Genomic DNA, 17,952 nt, shown 5'->3' on the forward strand with positions numbered 1-17,952 from the left:
CGGTTCGATTCCGGCCAAGGGCACATGCCCGGGTTGTGCAGTAAGAGGCGTGCAGGGGGCAGCCGATTGATGATTCCCTCTCATCATTGATGCTTCTATCTCTCTATCCCTCTCCCTTCCTCTCTGAAATCAATAAAGAAATATTAACACACACACACACACACACTCTCTGCTGAAGGAAAGAAGCCAGGCACCAAAGACAGACAGTGAGCCCCAGCCCATTTGGCTCAGTGGGTAGAGCGTCGCCCTGCGGCCCGAAGGATCCCCGATCCAATTCCTGTCAAGGGCATGTAACTCAGGTGCCCCCCAGGCTCTGGCCCTGGTCAAGGCGTCTGCAGGAGTCAACCGATCGATGTGTTCCTCGCACCTCTATATTTCTCTGTCTCTCCCTCTCTCTCACACTCCCTTTAAACATCAACAGAGACACATCCTCGGGGTGAGGATTCACGCCACAAACGCACAAATCCGCAGGCTCTGTGCCAGGATCTGCTCTGAAGGAAGCACAGGGCAGCCCCGAGGGGGCACCATACCCTCGGGGCAGTGCGGGGAGCTGAAGGGCCCCCTGGTCCGGGGCTGGAGGAGGCCAGGGGACATTCAGACCAGAGTCCTCTGTGCCTCCCAGCGCTGAGCGCACCGCCCATCCCCACGGGGCCCCTGACACCCCCTCTCTGTGTCCCCCCCTCCCCCAGGGAAGCGACAGCGAGTACGAGGTCGACCCGAACCACCAGAAGGCTCACTCCTTCGTCAACCACTACATCAGCGACCCCACCTACTACAACTCATGGCGGCGGCAGCAGAAGGGCATCTCGCGGGCCCAGGCCTACAGCTACACGGAGAGCGAGTCGGGGGAGCCGGACCACGCCGCCACGGCCAACAGCGGCGGCCTCCAGCAGGGCAGCCTCTTCCGGCCCAAGGCCAGTCGGACCCCAACGCCTCATAACCCCCCGAACCCCCCGAGCCAGCAGAGCACCCTCTACCGCCCCCCCAGCAGCCTGGCCCCCGGCGCCCGAGCTCCCATCGCGGGGTTTTCATCGTTCGTTTGACGCCCGAGGAGGAACCAGAGAGACGGCACCGGACTCCCCTGCCTGAGGACAGAAACACCAGGAAACCAAGGCAACGGTTCACCTCCTGAGTTTATCTCTCTGGAGACCCCGGGGCCAGCAGGGCCGGAGGGGGGGGGGGCGGGGGGAGAGAAGAAAGCCAGCCACCGTCCATCAGCCCCGTGACTGCGGGCGGGTGCAGAACGGGGGGAGCAGCCGGGTGCCCGGGAGTGGGTGGGGCCCCTGGAGAGATCGGGAGAAGAAGCAGCGGGCCAGAGGTCTGCGAGGCTCAGGCCTGGCCGAGGGGAGAAGCTTCTGGAGGCCTGACTGGCTGCCCCGCATCGGGCATGTGCTGGAGCGCAGGGCCCTCGGCCGGCTGGTGCTATGCAAGGCTGGGTGTCCCTGGGCACAGCTCCCCTCCTCTCTCTTCACCCAGCACTGCCACGTGGGTCCCTGTAGCTAGAGGGCACTGCCGCCCCCTGCCGCCCCCTGCCTGGTCTTCCCCTCACTGCCCCCTCCTCACCCTCACTGCACCCCCCCTCAGCCTTCCCCACCCCCCTCGCTCTGCTTCCCCATCAAACATTTGGAAGGTGAGAATTCGCCTAACTAGCTCCTTGCTCCTAACATGCTTTTTGTTAAACCTCGGAGAGGGCTCCTCGGGGTGCAGGAGAGCCCTCTTCCCCCAGCCCAGCCACCCCTTTACTTGGATTCGCTTTCCGGAGCGCAGGCGAGCGGGGATGGCCTCCGGGACAGAGTAGGGGCCAGGGCGGGGCATCAGCGGGGTGATAGGGAGAAACGCAGGAGGTCGGGAATGTACGGAGGTCGCTGTGATGTCACTCTTCCTTCCACTTTAGGTACCATCTTCCCCCCTACCCCCCTCACTCCCGACCCTGAGGAAGAGAGCGAGGGAACCCCTTGGCCGAGGAAATTGTGCTTGCCTGGGGCTGGGGGTGAGGGTGGGCGAGGGAGACCCTGCAGACAGCTGTCTCCTGGACAGACACCTTCCTCCCGTCACACCTGCCCGTCCTCGGGCGAGGAGCAGGGCCGGAGCCTCTGCAGGAGAAACCCCTCGGTTCTTGTAGCCAAACCAGAGGCTCCCCCAGGTCTGCACCCCTCTCCCTCTCGCCTACAGCGCTCTGCTCTCAGCACAGAGGGGGCTCAGGCTCAGCGCTGCCTCGCCGGGGCCTGGAGCCAGGAGGGCCGTCCTCGGGGCTGGACGCGGTTCCTGAGAAGCAGGGCCAGGCCGCCGGGGGCAGGTCCGAGGGGACCGGGGACCAGAATAGCTGACGAGGCAGAGCTTCTGCGCACACAGCCCGTCCGGAGGGATGTTCTTAAAAAGCCGCTCTGAGGCCTGGACTTCGGGATGCAGGGCCGAGGGGGAGCCTAGCTAAGGCCCGCGGCCCTGGCGCCCACAGCCGGGGGAAGAGACTGCGGGGCCAGCGCGTCCAGTGCCGCATGGGGCGCCTTCGTGGGCGGGGCTCCCTGGGGTGCTGAGCACCAGCTGATGGTGACCTATTTGAGGGGGTGAAGGGAACAGCTGGGGGAGGCCTGAGTGGAGGATTTGGGAAGCCACTCCAGGGGAGAGAGGGCCTGTATGCCCCTGCCCACCGGCCCAAAGCGGGGCCAGGGGCTGGGGAGAGGACCCACCCAGCCACGGCTCCTCCCTACTCACTAGGACCCCCTCCCCTGTCTCCCCCCCCCCCCCCCGGAAATGTGTGCAAACAGAGCTGCTCCACGGAACAGGTCTGGGAAAGGAAGCACAGCCTTCCCCCACCCCCAAAGGAGGACACAGGCCGGAGGTCTGGCTCCCATGCACATCTGGCGTCTCCATAGCAACACATCTGCAGCCGCCCGCCTGCGACCCGCTTCTCCTTCCTTTCCGCTTGCTTCTCTCTTTTTTTAAAACAGCTGCATCTTCTTCCCTGTCTGCTGCGTGTTTAGCCATTTAAGGAAGTTCCCGGCTCACACTGGGGAGTTATTCTAGCTCAGCCCCCTGAGGGGCTTTGTGGAGCGGAAGCAGGGATGAGTACAAACAGGGCGTGTGCGTGTGTAACGGTGTGTGTGTGTATCTGTGTGTGCATGTGTGTCGTGTGTGTGTGTGTGTGTGTGTGTGAGAGAGAGTTGCACGTGAGGCCAGATTTCCTTGGCCTTTCATGAGTCACCTGGTGCACTCAGATGTCCGCCCGCCCTCCTCCCCACACGCTCATTCACATCCATGGTGACACGTGCACAGGCTCACACACACGCGCACACAGGCATGCACAGAGCACACACCGCACCGCCTGTGTGTTAGCAAGGTCTTGCAGCAACCTCTTAAGTTGTCTCCACTCGGGACCTGTTGTCTGAGAGGACGGGACACTGTGCAGAGCCGGCGGGCTTGGTGCAGACCAGGGCCCCTGGGTGACCCCACGAAGGCAGCAGGCTGGGCCCGGGGTGAAAGCCCGCCCTTCACCTACCGTCCCCTCCCCACCATTGGCAATGTGGCCGCCACCACCCTGGCCACACCTGGGACTCTAGTTTGCCCTTGTTTACATATCTGCTGGGCAGAGGAGGCTCCGCCCCACCCCCCGTCCTGGCTGCACCTGGCTGCCAGGCGGGCACTGCCCTGGGTAACAGCCTCCCGCTGTGGTTTCCCGGGCCTGGTCTGTGTGACTCCACCTGGGGCAGGTTCACACCAGGACACCTGGCACTGCGGCTCGGCCTGGCCGTGGCCCTGGGGAAACCCGGTGTCGCACCCAGCGGCCCACACCAGGCCGCCCTGCCCTTCCCCATCCTGGCGTGCCTCCGTGTCCACATCAGCTCTGCACACGGCTGCCAAGACAAACCAAAAAGCTGCTCCGCGTTCCTCCCGGGGCCCCAGGGAGTTTGCACACGCAGGCTGCCGGTCCTGCCCCCAACACTGCCAGATTCGGAGGGAACGAGGACACCCTGCCCGGCCCGGCCCCGGTGCCTCGAGGCCTTCCGTCTACCCACACCTCCCCCGGCAGGGCTTTTAAAGGTGCCAGAGACCCCCCCATAGATCACCCTGGGCAGGGGCTTCCTTCGCCTTCCCACCATGCACAGCGGAAGGTGCCCACCCTGGGGGAGGGGCGGGAGGGGGGCCCTGAGCAGCAGCCGCCAGCTCCCCAGTGCCTCTGTGTGGTCCTGCCCAGCGCCACCCCGACACCACCCCGAGCACAGGTGCCCTCCTGGGACCACCCCCCACTCCTCCTCCCATTGGTTTCCGTGAGAAAAACCAAAAGCATTTCAACGTGTTACCTTTCTTTATGCAGAGAGACTCCAAACCCAACACAAATCTTTATTTTTTTTATTTCAAAGATATAACGAAAACATGATGGGAGAGTTGAGTACTCATTACGGCAGGTGTCTGTGTAAGAAAAAATATATATATATATATCTATATGTCACATAGCTTGTTAGGTTTATTTTTTAAAGGAAAGGTAAGAAAGCAATTGATTTGAAATATCTACCATGAGAAGTCCCATGTCCTGTCAAACTTGTCAGTATTTTATAAATAAAAATTTTTTTTTTTTTTTGGAGTTTGGAAGCCACGTTCCTTTTTCTCCCCCCGGGAAGGTAAATGGGGACACCTACCTGTCCCTCTCCCCGCCTCTCCCGCTCCCCGATACGATGCTCAAGCAATCTGCTCCCCAAATACCCACCTCTGGGCTTTTGCAGAAAGAAACAAAGAGTCCAACTCACTTTCTTAATTCCTATGGGAGTGGGCATCCGTGGCTCTACGTGACATGTACTCTTTCATTTATCTTACACTTCTAGCATAAGGGCCTCTCAGATCATGCCAGGTTAGAGGCAGAAAGAAACGGTAACAATGACTAAGGACCGTCAAGGCGATCGCTAACACGTGTGCCAGGCGCTGTGCCAATGCCTGCCCGCTGAGTCACCCCGAGAATCCTCCCGGCACCCGGGCGGAGGGAAGCTGTAGGGGGAGACCCTGAGTGGCTTGCCCGGAGAACTGGGAAAAGCCAGGGTTTGTGCGACAGCAGCTTGGCTATCGGACACGCGTGCTGCCTCTCTGGTGCATGAGGGCAGCTTCCTTGCCCATTGCCGTTGTCATTTCCACAAAGCCGGCTCCCCGGGCCCTAGGGGTCCTGAGGCAGTGAGAACGGTTGGGTGGATCTAGCCTACCTAAGCCACCCAGGTTTAGAGTGAAGGCGTGATGAGCCCAGCGGTGCTACACTGTACCACACACATGTCCCATACATCAAGTCAGATGGATCCCAATAGAAGAGCGGGAAGGGAAAGTGATGGTAACAGCACACGTAGTGCCATGTATTTTACACGAGAAGCCCGGTGCATGAAATTTGTGCACTCGGGGGAGGGGGAGGAGGGGTCCTCAGCCCGGCCTGCACCATCATGAAACCCTCAGGGGATGTACATACGACTGATGGCTTAGTGACGGGTCGTTCAGCCATTTGGTCGATTTGCATATTAGCCTTTTATTATATAGGATAGTCTACATTCCTGTATAATGCACATTCCTAAGGCCTCTGTATAAGCAAAGCATAACTAAAGCAGGGAGTTTTGTTTTGTTTCGTTTTTGTGTTTTTAATATTTTATTGATTTTACAAAGAGAGGAATTGAGAGGGACAGATAGTTAGAAACGTCGATGAGAGAGAAACATCGACCAGCTGCCTCCTGCACACTCCCCACTGGGGATGTGCCCGAAACCAAGGTACATGCCCTTGACCGGAATTGAACCTGGGACCTTTCAGTCCGCAGACCGACGCTCTATCCACTGAACCAAACCGGTCCCGGCAAGTTTTAAACATATATGTAGGCACACTTTACTTAAGATTCACAAATCTAGATTCATCCACCAATCTGTTCCTGTGGGGCCTTAGCATTTTTCTTTGTTTTTCTGTGTGAGAATGGGCTGGGTCTATGGGATTCTTTAGTATCTTTCTGACATAAACGGCCTCTATAAGGCACCAACAGTGAATTCAGTTTCTATCTCTTTAAAGTAAAGAAAACACACATACACACACACACACACACACACACACACACAAAACGTACAGACATTGTGAATGGCAGGCTGCCGGCTTCCAGTTCCGCGTGGACAGAGCTTGGCAGCGGCGGCTCAGTCCCACCCAGCGAAAAGCTGGACCCACAGAAAACTCAGCAACGCTTCTCGGCTCCACGAGAGAAGTGAGGTCCCCGGGCGGACTCCCGTCCTGAAAGTGGGGAGACGGACGGGAACACGGGGTATCCGCACATAACGGAGTAGAAAACACGGGCGACGCAAGAGCAGAGTCCCAGCTCTTACTGTCTTGCCCTAAAATGTTACCGTTCCTGTCCGTTCCTAACTCAGCACGCTCTTTTCTTTTTATTTTATTTTTTTATATATTTTACTTATTTTTTACAGAGAGGAAGAGAAAGGGATAGAGAGTTAGAAACATCGATGAGAGAGACTCATCGATCAGCTGCCTCCTGCACACCCTACTGGGGATGTGCCTCAATCAAGATACATGCCCTTGACCGGAATCGAACCCTGGACCTTTCAGTCTGAAGGCCGGCGCTTTATCCACTGAGCCGAACCGGTTTCGGCTCAGCACACTCTTTTATTTTTTGCAGCTTATTCATTCCCAAAACATCCAATGTCATTTTCAGAGAAGTCCTCATTCTCCTTCTGCGCTCTAATCTTAGCCGCTGACATCAGACTTAATGAGGTTACGTAATTACTAGGAAATGGACGGCGGCATAAACAAGGCTGAGAGCAGTGGTGACTGACTGTAAACACCAAGCCCGAGTTGGTGGGGGCAGATTCGCAGGGCTCTCAGCTCGGGCATCTTCATCCTTTGCCAACGAATGTAGGCCAGTGGTCGGCAAACTGTGGCTTGTGAGCCACATGCGGCTCTTTGGCCCCTTGAGTGTGGCTCTTCCACAAAATACCATGGCCTGGGCCCATCTATGTTGAAGACGGACGTGGCGTTAGAAGAAGTTGAAGTTTAAAAACTTTGGCTCTCAAAAAGAAATGTCAATCGTTGTCCTGTTCGTATTTGGCTCTGTTGGCTAATGAGTTTGCCAACCACTGATGTAGGGCATGGTTTCCTATGGCCAGTTGGTTGAAAGAGAGGTCAGATGAGAGGCCTCTTCCTGTATCTACTACAGTACACGCAGTGCATTCTGTACTGTATGGGCAATGTTCAAGGTGATTAACGGGTTTTCCATGGTAATTCTGACTACACAGAACGTTTCCATTGCACATAATTTGGAACCAATGACCCACCGTAGACGGGACTCCACTCAGTGGAGTGTTCTTAAAGCTCCCAGTGTCACTCAATGGGAAAAGCACCTTGGTTATGAGAGAGCCTGGAGTTAGCAGACATGGGTTCCTACAATCCCCAGCTTGAACTTGAACTTGAGTTCCTCCTCCGCTACCCCATCTGTGGAATGGGTGCGATTTCTGCCTTTTTCAACACCAGGCTGAGGGAATGAACTGCAGGGAAATGACCTCTCCGGCACAGGTGACCTCCAGACTCTGGACACGCAATTCAGAGAGATGGGCTGCAGGGTGGTGGGGGGCTGGGCTGGCTGCCTACAGCACCTGCCTACAGCAACATGGTCTTGAAAGGTTTGGAGCCTGGGTTCGAGGTAGGGTTGCCGGATAAAACCCAGTTGTATCCGGAAACACTGATGTGTAGGTGAACTTCACATGGAACCCAGCAGCCTCTGTGTCCATGTGTTCCATCGGTCACCTGGCTCAGATCCCAACGCCATGCCATGAGCTTGGGGTTCCTGCAAACTTCCAGACCTCAGTCTCCTCCTCCAGGAAATGGGGACGCTGAGTCCACGGAGAGCAGGCGGGCGTGGGCAGGGCGGTTACATGTGAGCGTCATTCGTGAGCCGCACAACACGCTGCACGTGTGAGGAATTACCGCTATTGTGCGTGGATAGAAGGGGACGGGGCCCCGCCAGGAGCTTCTGGCTGTGGGTGAGACTCTGGCTCAGTGAGTCCTGACTCCCAGGCCCTACCCCACCAAACTTCTGAATTTTTAGAAACGTGGGGGTCTCCGAGGGGGTGGGGGGAGCGCACTGGCCTTCCAGATCGTGTCAGTCTCGCCAGAAGCAAAACTGTGCTCACATTCACATCCCCCTGCGCAGCGTTTCCTGCCAGGAGGAAGGCCAGGAGCAAGGTGGGGCGTGGACGGGAGGGTCACGTGGGCCCACAGCAGCCTCGCCTGTGCCTTCAGATGTTGTTCTTCCTTCCCCCATGGAAAGTTCCTCCCCCACCCCCACGGCCCGCAGGCGACACGCACTTCTCTGACTCTTTTCTCCATGAGGATAAAGAATGGAGTTAGACTCGGGCGTACGAGAGAATTCCAAATGTCTGACTTCCTGTGACCTGCCACCTCAGGCAGAGCCGCGGGGCAGCGAGGACAGGGCGGACGCTGGGTTCTGCTGAAGGCTCCTCTGCAGCTGAGGCAATCCCCTCGGCAGCCCCTCAGGACCTCCCCTCTCCCCATCGCACAGATAGGACACCTGCTGGCCACCAACCGCCAGGTAAGTGCCAGCGCCAGGATTGGCCCCGGCCTGGCAGCACCCCCCCCCCCCCCCCCGGAGTTCAGAGGCTGCTCGCCGGGAGGAGGGGCCTGGCCCGTGGGAAAGCCTGTGTGCCAAGCGGGAAACATTGTTTTAGGACAATGACGCCCACTCGGTTGGGCAATCGTCCTCCCTAAAGGGCCAGGTGGCAAGCTAGTCAGGCCTCCAGGAAGCAGCCGAGGGAAGGCGCAGCAATGAACGCATGTGCTGCTGCACTTAACGGACCCTGAAGTGAGAGCGTTCTATCCTTTTCACCTGCCGTGAAAGTGCATCCTTTCATCCTTCTCATCCTTCTTTTAAAATGTGAAGATCCTTCTGCGTGCAGGGGCCACCCAACCAGGAGCGGCGTTTGCTGAGCCCTGGTCTAACGTGGCTCCCGGCCAAGCTGATACTTGGCGGGAATTTCTACGGGGTCCCGGGGCGATCCCCAGATAAGGTAGTTGAGGGTACTGTAGAAGGTTGACCGGTGCTGTGTCTTCCCATCCCCCAAATTCTCATGCACCTGGGACCTCCAAATGGGGCCTTATTCAGAACTAGGATCTTTGCAGGGGTATCTACATAGCTAATGAGAGATCGCACCGGATTAGGGTGGGCCCTCAGTCCCATCACCTGTGTCTTTAAGAGAAGAGGCGAGGACGCAGAGAGGCGCACAGAGCGAAGAAGACTGTGTGGAAAGGGAGACAGAGACCGGCTCCGAGCTGCTCCCCGCCAGGGACTGGCAAGGACTGCGGAGCTGCAGGAAGCCGGGACGCGCGCGCGCGCACATACACACACACACACACACACACACACACACACACACACAAGGACCCTCCCCCAGAGCCTCCTGAGGGAACTGGCCCTGCCAACACCGTGAGTCTGGATTTCCAGCCGCCAGGACTGCGAGGGAATACTTCCGTTGGGTTCAGCCACCCCGAGCACAGCGCTGTGAGTGGCAGCTCTAAGTTCTGATGGAGCTCCGACGCGCTGCTTTTCTCTCTGGGGGTTCAGGGTCAATAGACGGGCGGAGGCTGGCGGGGTCCCAGGCCCTGGCACTCCCGGACCTCGGGCCTCCCGCCCGCTGCTTCCCAGCAGCCTTCGATTTTGCAGAGAAGTGCCGGCCAGCCCCAGACGAAATTGGCAACCAACCATGGGGTGCTTGTTTTCCTGCTTCTCCCCCACCTGCCCCGTCCTGCATTGTTCCCACCTCTGCTAGGAGCCAAACAATCCTTCCGTGAGGTCAGAGAAACCCCTCCCACCATCAATCTGCAAAGTAGTAAGCGCAGGTGCTGGGGGCGGGCTCCAGGGCCTCTCCCTCTGCGGCTGGCTGTCCCTGGGTGGGCACTGGGGGCCCGAGAGTGGCTGGGAGCAGAGGCGTGCAGGCAGCCCGCATGTGGGTGGAGGCAAGACCTGCCTGCGTTCCGGGGCCTGGCACCGTGCCCACGTCCCCCACACCTACGAGGGCCCCGCAGCCAAGCACTGGGCGCAGGACGCCCACACGCCACCCAGGCAGGACACCTGTGTGTGAACAATGGCTCATCAATGAACTTGCTCTCTCTTCCACAGGCGGGAGGGGACACAGAGGCCAGAGGGACCTGTGGTGGGACAGTGCTGGGACACCCCCCAACGCCCTGTGTCCCAGCTTGAAGACAGCACGCACTCCTAGTGGGGGGAGGGGGGAGGGGGGAGGGACCTGGACCCTTCTCTGAATCCTGTCCTGGCCCCTGGGTGTTCCACGGCCTCTTCTGAGGAGAGGATCGGGGCCCCTGGGGTGAAGGAGTGGGGTTGAGTCTCGCACTGTGCTGTTGACTCGAGGTTGTGCTGTGAAGGGATTCGGCCAGCAGCGGGGAAGGTCGGGGAAGGCTCTGGGAGAGTCTTCCAGAGCTTTCCATGGACGGATGGGAATGGCGGGGAGTCAGGGAAGCCAGCTCAGAGGGAGTCCCCACGTCATTTCTTGGCAGCAGATCCGTGGGGCGGTGCAGATGGGGGGGGCAGGAAGAAAAGAGGGGGCTGGGGGGCCCCCAAGGGCGGATCTGAGCACATCTGTTTGTAGTTTCCAGCTCACCTCCACCCCCGCCTCACCCTCCCTCTGCCATCAGCTGCCTGTGCTTGTCCGGCCTCCTGCCCAGACCAGCCCTGCACACGCCGCCCGGTGAATCAGACGTGCCTTCCGTGGGCCCGGGGGTGGGGGTTGGGTTCTTCCAGTCCCCTACCCTCAGGGGAGTTCCTGGGGTTCTGCCCGGACAGGGCTGGAGGCACCCTCAGACCCCTGGGGACAGGCAAGGAGGGCAGACAGGAGAGAAGTGGGTGAGTGGCGGGAACCCCAGCAGCACACGGTGACCAGCCGGCGGCTAGTGCTGGACCCAAAAGAGGAGACGCAGGAAGTGGGGCGCCGAACCCACCGGCTCCTGAAAGGGGCGGCGCTCACTGACGGCTACACCCCAGACCCAGAGCCATGCTGTCCGGCTCCTAGGATTCTTCTGGAGCCAGAATCCAAAAGTTTATGTAAACCCTGTTATGCTTATGTATTAGCAACTAAAATATATATTTCTTATATTTTATACATACATATACATATGCATATGCGTATAAGTATACATATACGCATGCATACACATGCACATACACATACACATACATACACGGGGTGGCCAAAGTAGGCCTACAGTTGGTCATATGGAAGTAGACATGAAAGTTATGGTTATTACAATAGCTTCATAAACCCAAAAAAATGTCACAGTGCAACTGCGGACCTACTTTGCCCCCCCGTGTGCATGTGTGTCTGTGCGTGTACACACATATGTACACACATGTAAAGCACTGTTGTGGCAGATTGCACCTTGCAACTGTTATTGCAGCAGTCTCTCCGTCTCATGCGCTCTTCTCCCATCCAAAGGTGGGCACGTTCCCGCCCCTTGAACCGGTGGGGAGCAGACTGTGACCACAGCACCAGTGATGCTACGGGACGTGCAAGGCCGGTCATGGTCATGGGCTGAACGGTGTGGACGTCCTGCCCTGGCTGGTTTGGCTCAGTGGATAGAGCGGCAGCCCGCAGACTGAAAGGCCCTGGGTTTGATTCCGGTCAAAGGCATGTGCTGCAGGCAAGGAATCGATGTGTCTCTCTCACATTGATGTGTCTCTCAGCCTCTCCCCCTCCATTCCACTCTCCAAAAGTCAATGGAAAAATGACCGAGTGAGGATTTAAAAGAAAAAAAAAATCAAAAACCATATGACTTCCCAACTCCCAGCATCTGTGAATGGGACTTATTTAAAAATAGTCTTGCTGGTGATTGAGTCAAGATGAGGTCATTTGGCTCTGGTCCTTGGAAAAGGGGGAATTTGGATACAGAAGCAGATCCGCAGGGGAAAGGGGGCTGAAGGCAGGGGAGAAGGCCACGTAAAGACAGAGCTTCAGGACGCACCACCGGAAATGAGAGGGCAGCATGGAAAAGGGGCTCCCTCACACCCCCAGCTGGACTGGGACCTTCTGGCTCCAGAACGGAGACAGAGGAGCTGCTAACGCACCTTGTTGGCAGTACTTCATGGCAGCAGCCCTAGCCTCTCTGCCCGTTCTTCTGGGCCCGCAGCCGGCAAACTGCAGCCCGCGAGCCACAGGCGGCTCTTTGGCCCCAAACACCGCGGCCTGCGAGAGTCTATGTTGAAGAAGTGGCGTTAGAAGGAATTTAAGTTTAAAAACTTTGGCTCTCCAAAGAAATGTCGATCGTTGTGCTGTTGATATTTGGCTCTGCTGACTAATGAGTTTGCCGACCACCGTCCCAGGCCCTTGATCTCAGCACGTGGCTGCCACCTCGTGCGGAAATCCACACTGTACCACGTGGAGAAGCCACACTCAGGTGTGCTGGCCGCCCAGCTGAGCTGCCTGCTGACCTGGGCGTGGAGGTCGCCCCGGTGATTCCAGCCCCACAGCCCACCTTTCCGTCTTCCCAGCTGAGACCGCGTCCAGGGAGCCCGGACCTCGCTTGCTGCTCAGCAACGCCTCTGACCTGGAGCCGGGGCCTGGGCCCAGGGCAGCCTGCTGCGGAACACGGACCGTCATCGTTAGCTGACCTGACATGTCTCTTGCCTTCAACCGCAGTTGCTTTCTGGAGGGCATCCGGCTTGGGGAGAGGGGGGGGCAGAGGGCTTGAGGAGGCGAGAGAGCTAGCGTCAGTCCAGGCGGCTTCAAGCATCAAGCCGGGGAAGTGTAAATTGGCCTTGACAATGGGCTAGATGAGTTATTGTTATGACTCAAAGGCTTCCGCGGGAGCAGAGGAAGGGCACACACGTGCGCACACACACATACACACGTGTGCACGCACACACACAAGCCAACAGGATGCTGACACTCTGGAGAAGAGACAATAAATGCTGTGATGAGCTTTGACAGTGACACCCCTCCCACAGACACGTTCCTCTGCCCCTCTTCTCCGTTCTCTCTGCGGCCAGAAGGGACACAGGGCTGCCAGGCCCCCTTCCCCATTCGTGACAGCCGTGGACTCAAAAGACCACCCCATGGGCTTGATGTGGGAGCAGAAGTGTCCGGGGGGATGGGGCCTGCAAGGCGGCTATCTTACGAAACTCTTCCTTGTGAGGAGCCCCCCACAGTGCGACCAGGGGGCCAGGAAACTGTCGGGGAGACCCCAGAGTCAGTACACAACATCAGATACTCAATCCAACGGCCTGGGATTTGGGGGGCCCTGTGCAAAGGGAGGGAAGGCCTTGGGAACACCCCAACAAAATGCACTGATGGGAGGCACTGTTCCTTTAAGGGCCAGGACCGCCTGGGCGATGTGTCACTTCCCATCGGGACAGAGAGGATGCTGAGTGATGCCTTCAGCTCCAGTCACCGTCCTCCTCCCCACAACCCCACCCCGGCCACGTGCTGAGGTCCAAAAAGGGATGTGATTGGGGTCTTCGGTGTGGATGTGGGCTGGGGCGGGGGGTGATGCAAACAGAGGGGGACATGGCTGTGGCCTTGTAGGAATCGCCTCGAAGCAGGGTGTCGGGTCTCCAAGGCGCGATGTCGGACCTTCCCAGGCAGACAGGCACCTTCTGCTTGGTAAGACGGCGCCCATCTCCTCTAGCAGCCTTCCCTTGCCCGCCCACCAGCCCTGGGATTCCTCCTCTGAAAACGGGGACCCCTGGACATCTCATGTAGCGAGATCACTCACACTTCTGCCGGAATCCACTTCTTGCCTGCCGTCCGTCGTGTGGTTTGGGGGCTCCAGCTGCAGGCCCTGGGCCCGGCTGCTTAGCATATTTCAGTCTGGGACCCTGATGTAGCCGAGCCGAGCCATCTCGGACAAGTGCCTGAGCCTCTCCTGTGTTTAATCTGAAAAGGGGGAGTGAGATTCGGAATTCGTGCCTGCAGGGAAGTGACCTGCCTCACTGTGACCTGCCTCCTCCGCGCTTACTGAGGCCCCAGGTGCCTGCAAGCCGGCCTCTCCGGGAGAAGGAAAGCTCTCTCGGGGCACACACAGACCCTCTTTCCTCGGCCCCCACCCCAGCCCCTGGTCTCACCTTCTCCCTGGGGCCCAGAGGGTGTCCGCCTCCTGGGGTGCCCCCCAGCGGAGACGGACAGAGAGTCCTGGGAAGCCCGGGGCCTGGCAGACGCCTTTATCAGGACCGGACTGGCCCTGGCAGATAATGGGCTTGTTTTTTTCTGTTAGCTCAATTCTAGGAAACACCGTGGGGTGGGCCCACTCTGTGCCCGAGGATGCCAAGAAAAACATGGTTCCAGAAGGTCCCCCTTGGGTCCTTAATTTGGAGGCAGGCTGGCAGCTGTGTGTGTGTGTGGGGGGGGGGGGGAAGACTCTCCATGGGGCACCAGCTTTATGCTGACCTCTGGCCTGCATTATCTAACACCCTACGCCAACTACATGAGGTGGGGATCCACGTGGTCCCCATTTACAGATGAGAAAACCGAGCCCCACGGAGCTCAGTGACTGCTCTCAGGTCCTAGAGGGAGGTGGGGATTGGAGCCCAGGACCATCTGACCCAGGGCCTGTGTTCCTCGTCCTGATCTTGGGCCCTCGGAGTGCCCAGAGGAGACGGCCACTGAGGGGCAAGGTTCGGCTCTTCCTCATGTGGAAGGGGGCACTGGTGGCTGAAGCTCGGGGCTTGAGGCGTCTGGGGGCCACACAGAACATTCCTTCCGGGTTCCTGCTTCTGAGACTCCCTGCCTTTATTTATTTATTTATTTTTAAAAATATATTTTATTGATTTTTTTACAGAGAGGAAGGGAGAGAGATAGAGAGCTAGAAACATCGATGAGAGAGAATCATCAACCAGCTGCCTCTTGCACACCCCCTACCAGGGATGTGCCCACAACCAACATACATGCCCCTGACCGGAATCGAACCTGGGACCTTTCAGTCGGCAGACCGACGCTCTACCGCTGAGCCAAACCGGTTTCAGCGAGACTCCCTGCCTTTAGTTCACACTCTGTGGCCAAAGCTCCAGTTACATCCTTCTCCCCCATCCTGTCCTCCTTCCCAGATACACAGGACACTGGGTGTCCTCTCCCACCTTCGGGGAATGTCCCCACTCCATTCTCAGAGGCCACGTGTTAATAACATGAGTTAATAACACGTGCTAATAACACGTGACAGACAGGCGGGGTGTGGGGGGCCTGTGCCATCTGCCCTCTCCCTGGCAGAGGGATGGAGGTGACACCACAGGGCCCAGAAGCCTCTGTCGGACGTAGCAACAACAAACCAGAGCCTGGGTCCCTTGCATTGGACTTGGCCAGGGGTCGGCAAATTGTGGCTCGCGAGCCACAGGCGGCTCTTTGGCCCCTTGAGTGTGGCTCTTCCACAAAATACCATGACCTGGGCTAGTCTATTTTGAAGAAGTGGCGTTAGAAGGAGTTTACGTTTAAAAAAATTGGGCTCTCCAAAGAAATGTCAGTCATTGTGCTGTTGATATTTGGCTCTGTGGACTCATGAGTTTGCCGATCACTGATCTAGCCGACACTCTACATGGATACTCTAGTCCACGTGGAGATTCAAACACCAATCCAGCCCTGGCCTGGGGGCCTGGGGTGAGCCCCATCCAGTGCCCCTAGAGATCGCACAGGCCTGGTTGTGGGCTCGATCCCCAGTAGGGGTGAGCAGGAGACAGCCAACTGATGTTTTTCTCTCTCTCCCCCTCTCCCTTCCTCTCTCTCCAAAATCAATAAAAACATATTTTTAAGAAAAATACCAGTCGGAAAGCACACCATCCTGACTCCAAGGAGCCGTGGGGTGACCTGCTGTTTTACCCTGGGGAGCACGTGCTGGTTAACCCCCTCCCAGGAGAGTTCGTGGCTGGGAGCCGGGGTGGTGGGGAGCCATGTCCAGGCCCCCAGGTCGGGGATTCTGGGGGTTTCCCAGGCGGCTCGGCAGAGGTGGCCCTGCCCACAAAGGGGCTCCAGGTGGTTCCCTAGTGAGAGAGCCCCCGCCCATCAAGGGGCAGCGAACGGCCCAGCCTGGGCAGGGCCTCAGCTCATGGGGCTCCACTCCCAGCTATGCCAGCTGCAGGCCCCGCCCCGGGAGCACCCTGAGGTGTCCATCCGGGACCCTGTCTGACAACCGCGGTGGGGGGAAGGTCGGGAGTGGGGGACTCAGAGAGAGAGATGGGAAGTCGCAGAGCATCTGTGTGCAAAGGGCCTGAGAGATGAGCTCATTCCAGATGAAATGTCCTGCCAAGAGTCAGACGCTATGGCAAGCACCAGACGGGAGTGAGCAGGGCCTCCAGCTTTCCTATAAGGAAATGGGGTGGCCCGATGGGACGGACCCTAGGGGGGCTGGGGCAGAACAATGCCCAGAACCCCATGCTAACACGAGCTGGGAGGTGGGAGGCCCCTGGGGTTGTAAGGATGACATGGGCCCAAGTCCAAGGGCTGGCCCGGCACCCGGGGCGGGCAGAGACATGTGCCCAGGCCTAAGGGTTTTATAAGTCAAATGACAGCGAAGGTGCCGTTGAGAACTGCCATCCCTCTCCGGAGTCAAAGGCTTAAGCTCGCCAGAAATGTCCAGGTGAGTGTGATTTAGGCAAGGGGCAGGCTTTTTTTTTCTCTCCCCCCTCCCTCCCCATTTCCTCTGCTTATCAATAGAGAGCTCTAGGAGGTTCCCAAAATTCACAGGTCCGGGACCCCAAATCCCAGAGGCAATGAGCCTCCCACGGGGGTCCTAGCCCTGCAGGGAGGAGCAGGGTCTAGAAGCATCTGAGCTCCTTCCCTGGGCAGCCTGTGTCCACTGTGGGCCTCCTGAGGGCCGGATCCAGCTTCCGACAGCCACAGGCAAACGTCAGCGCATGCTCTGTGTTGGTGGCAGGGGCCTCAGAGGCAGGACGCTCATTCCCGGAAACACGTTGGATTTGTTTTAATTCTATCTAACTTAATTAACTGTTATTATTTTCTTTCCAGTTCTCCCCACAATAGAATTTGACCCCCTATGGACGCTATCGTTTTCCCAACCCAGAAGGGGCGGGCAGTCCCAGAGAGAGCACCAGACTTTGTTCTGGGGATCAGCGCCATTGACAGGTAATCTAACCGGAGGGCCAACCCAGACACCCGCGAGGAGAACAGACTGCAGCCAGCTGGCCCTAAAGACACACTACAATACTTTGTTTTAAAGGCGGGGGAAAGAGAAGGGCGGAAGTGCCTCTGGGAACTGGGAGTTTTCTTGGGACAGATAAGGCTTGAGTGTCTCTAGACTCTAAACCTTAGGGATCTGGGATGAGCGAATGGGGGAGGGGAGAGGGGGTCGCGGGGAGGGTTTACAACCAGCAGCAAAGAGGGGAGAGTACCAGCGGGAAGGGGCCCACCGAGGGTCACGTCCAAGGCCACGTTGGCAGGAGGGAGCCTGAAGCCTCCTCTATTCCCACTCCCTTCCTGGAAACCCCAGGTGGGGAGCGGCTAACAGCAAGGGAACCTTGACCTGCTGTGTCCTCTCTCCTTGCAATATTCCACCGCAGGCCTTGGGGGGTGGCGGCCCTTTACAGATGGAAGCTATTTCTCTAAAAAGAAGCAAACCCGAAGCCTGCTTCGCCGAGGACGCGGATCCTGGGACTCAGGAGTTCAGCCGCTTAAGTTTTACTTGGAGGCGGGGCGGGCGTGACTCAGTGGTTGAGCATCGACCTGCGAACCAGGAGGTCACAGAAGGATTCCCGGTCAAGGGCACATGCAGGCTCCATCTCCAGTAGGGGGCGTGCAGGCGGCAGCCGATCAATGATTCTCTCTTCTCCCTTCCTCTCTGAAATCAGTTTAAAAAAATAGACTTAAGGAAGTTTCCTTGGGAGAACTTGGCCTTCGCAGACCTCCAGGCAAAGGGCAGCAGGAAAGGCGGGAAGATCAAAGGCCAGCCCCCTGCCGACAGCCCCCTCACAC

At 58.0% G+C, this 17,952-nt stretch overlaps 1 protein-coding gene across 2 annotated transcripts in view; it reads left to right on the forward strand.

Moving 5' to 3' along the window:
* SDK2 (sidekick cell adhesion molecule 2) overlaps positions 1-4,324 on the forward strand; it is a 186,627-nt gene extending 182,303 nt beyond the window's left edge. For both annotated transcript variants that reach the window (XM_036407667.2, XM_036407666.2), the window contains one exon: positions 690-4,324. In XM_036407667.2, coding sequence (XP_036263560.1) covers positions 690-1,043 — 354 coding nt within the window. In that variant the 3' untranslated portion in view covers positions 1,044-4,324. The remainder of the gene's footprint in view (positions 1-689) is intronic.
* The last annotated feature ends 13,628 nt before the right edge of the window (positions 4,325-17,952 follow it).

This window comes from Pipistrellus kuhlii, unplaced genomic scaffold (genome assembly GCF_014108245.1).
Source record: "Pipistrellus kuhlii isolate mPipKuh1 unplaced genomic scaffold, mPipKuh1.p scaffold_m20_p_37, whole genome shotgun sequence".
Taxonomy (NCBI): Eukaryota; Metazoa; Chordata; class Mammalia; order Chiroptera; family Vespertilionidae; genus Pipistrellus; species Pipistrellus kuhlii.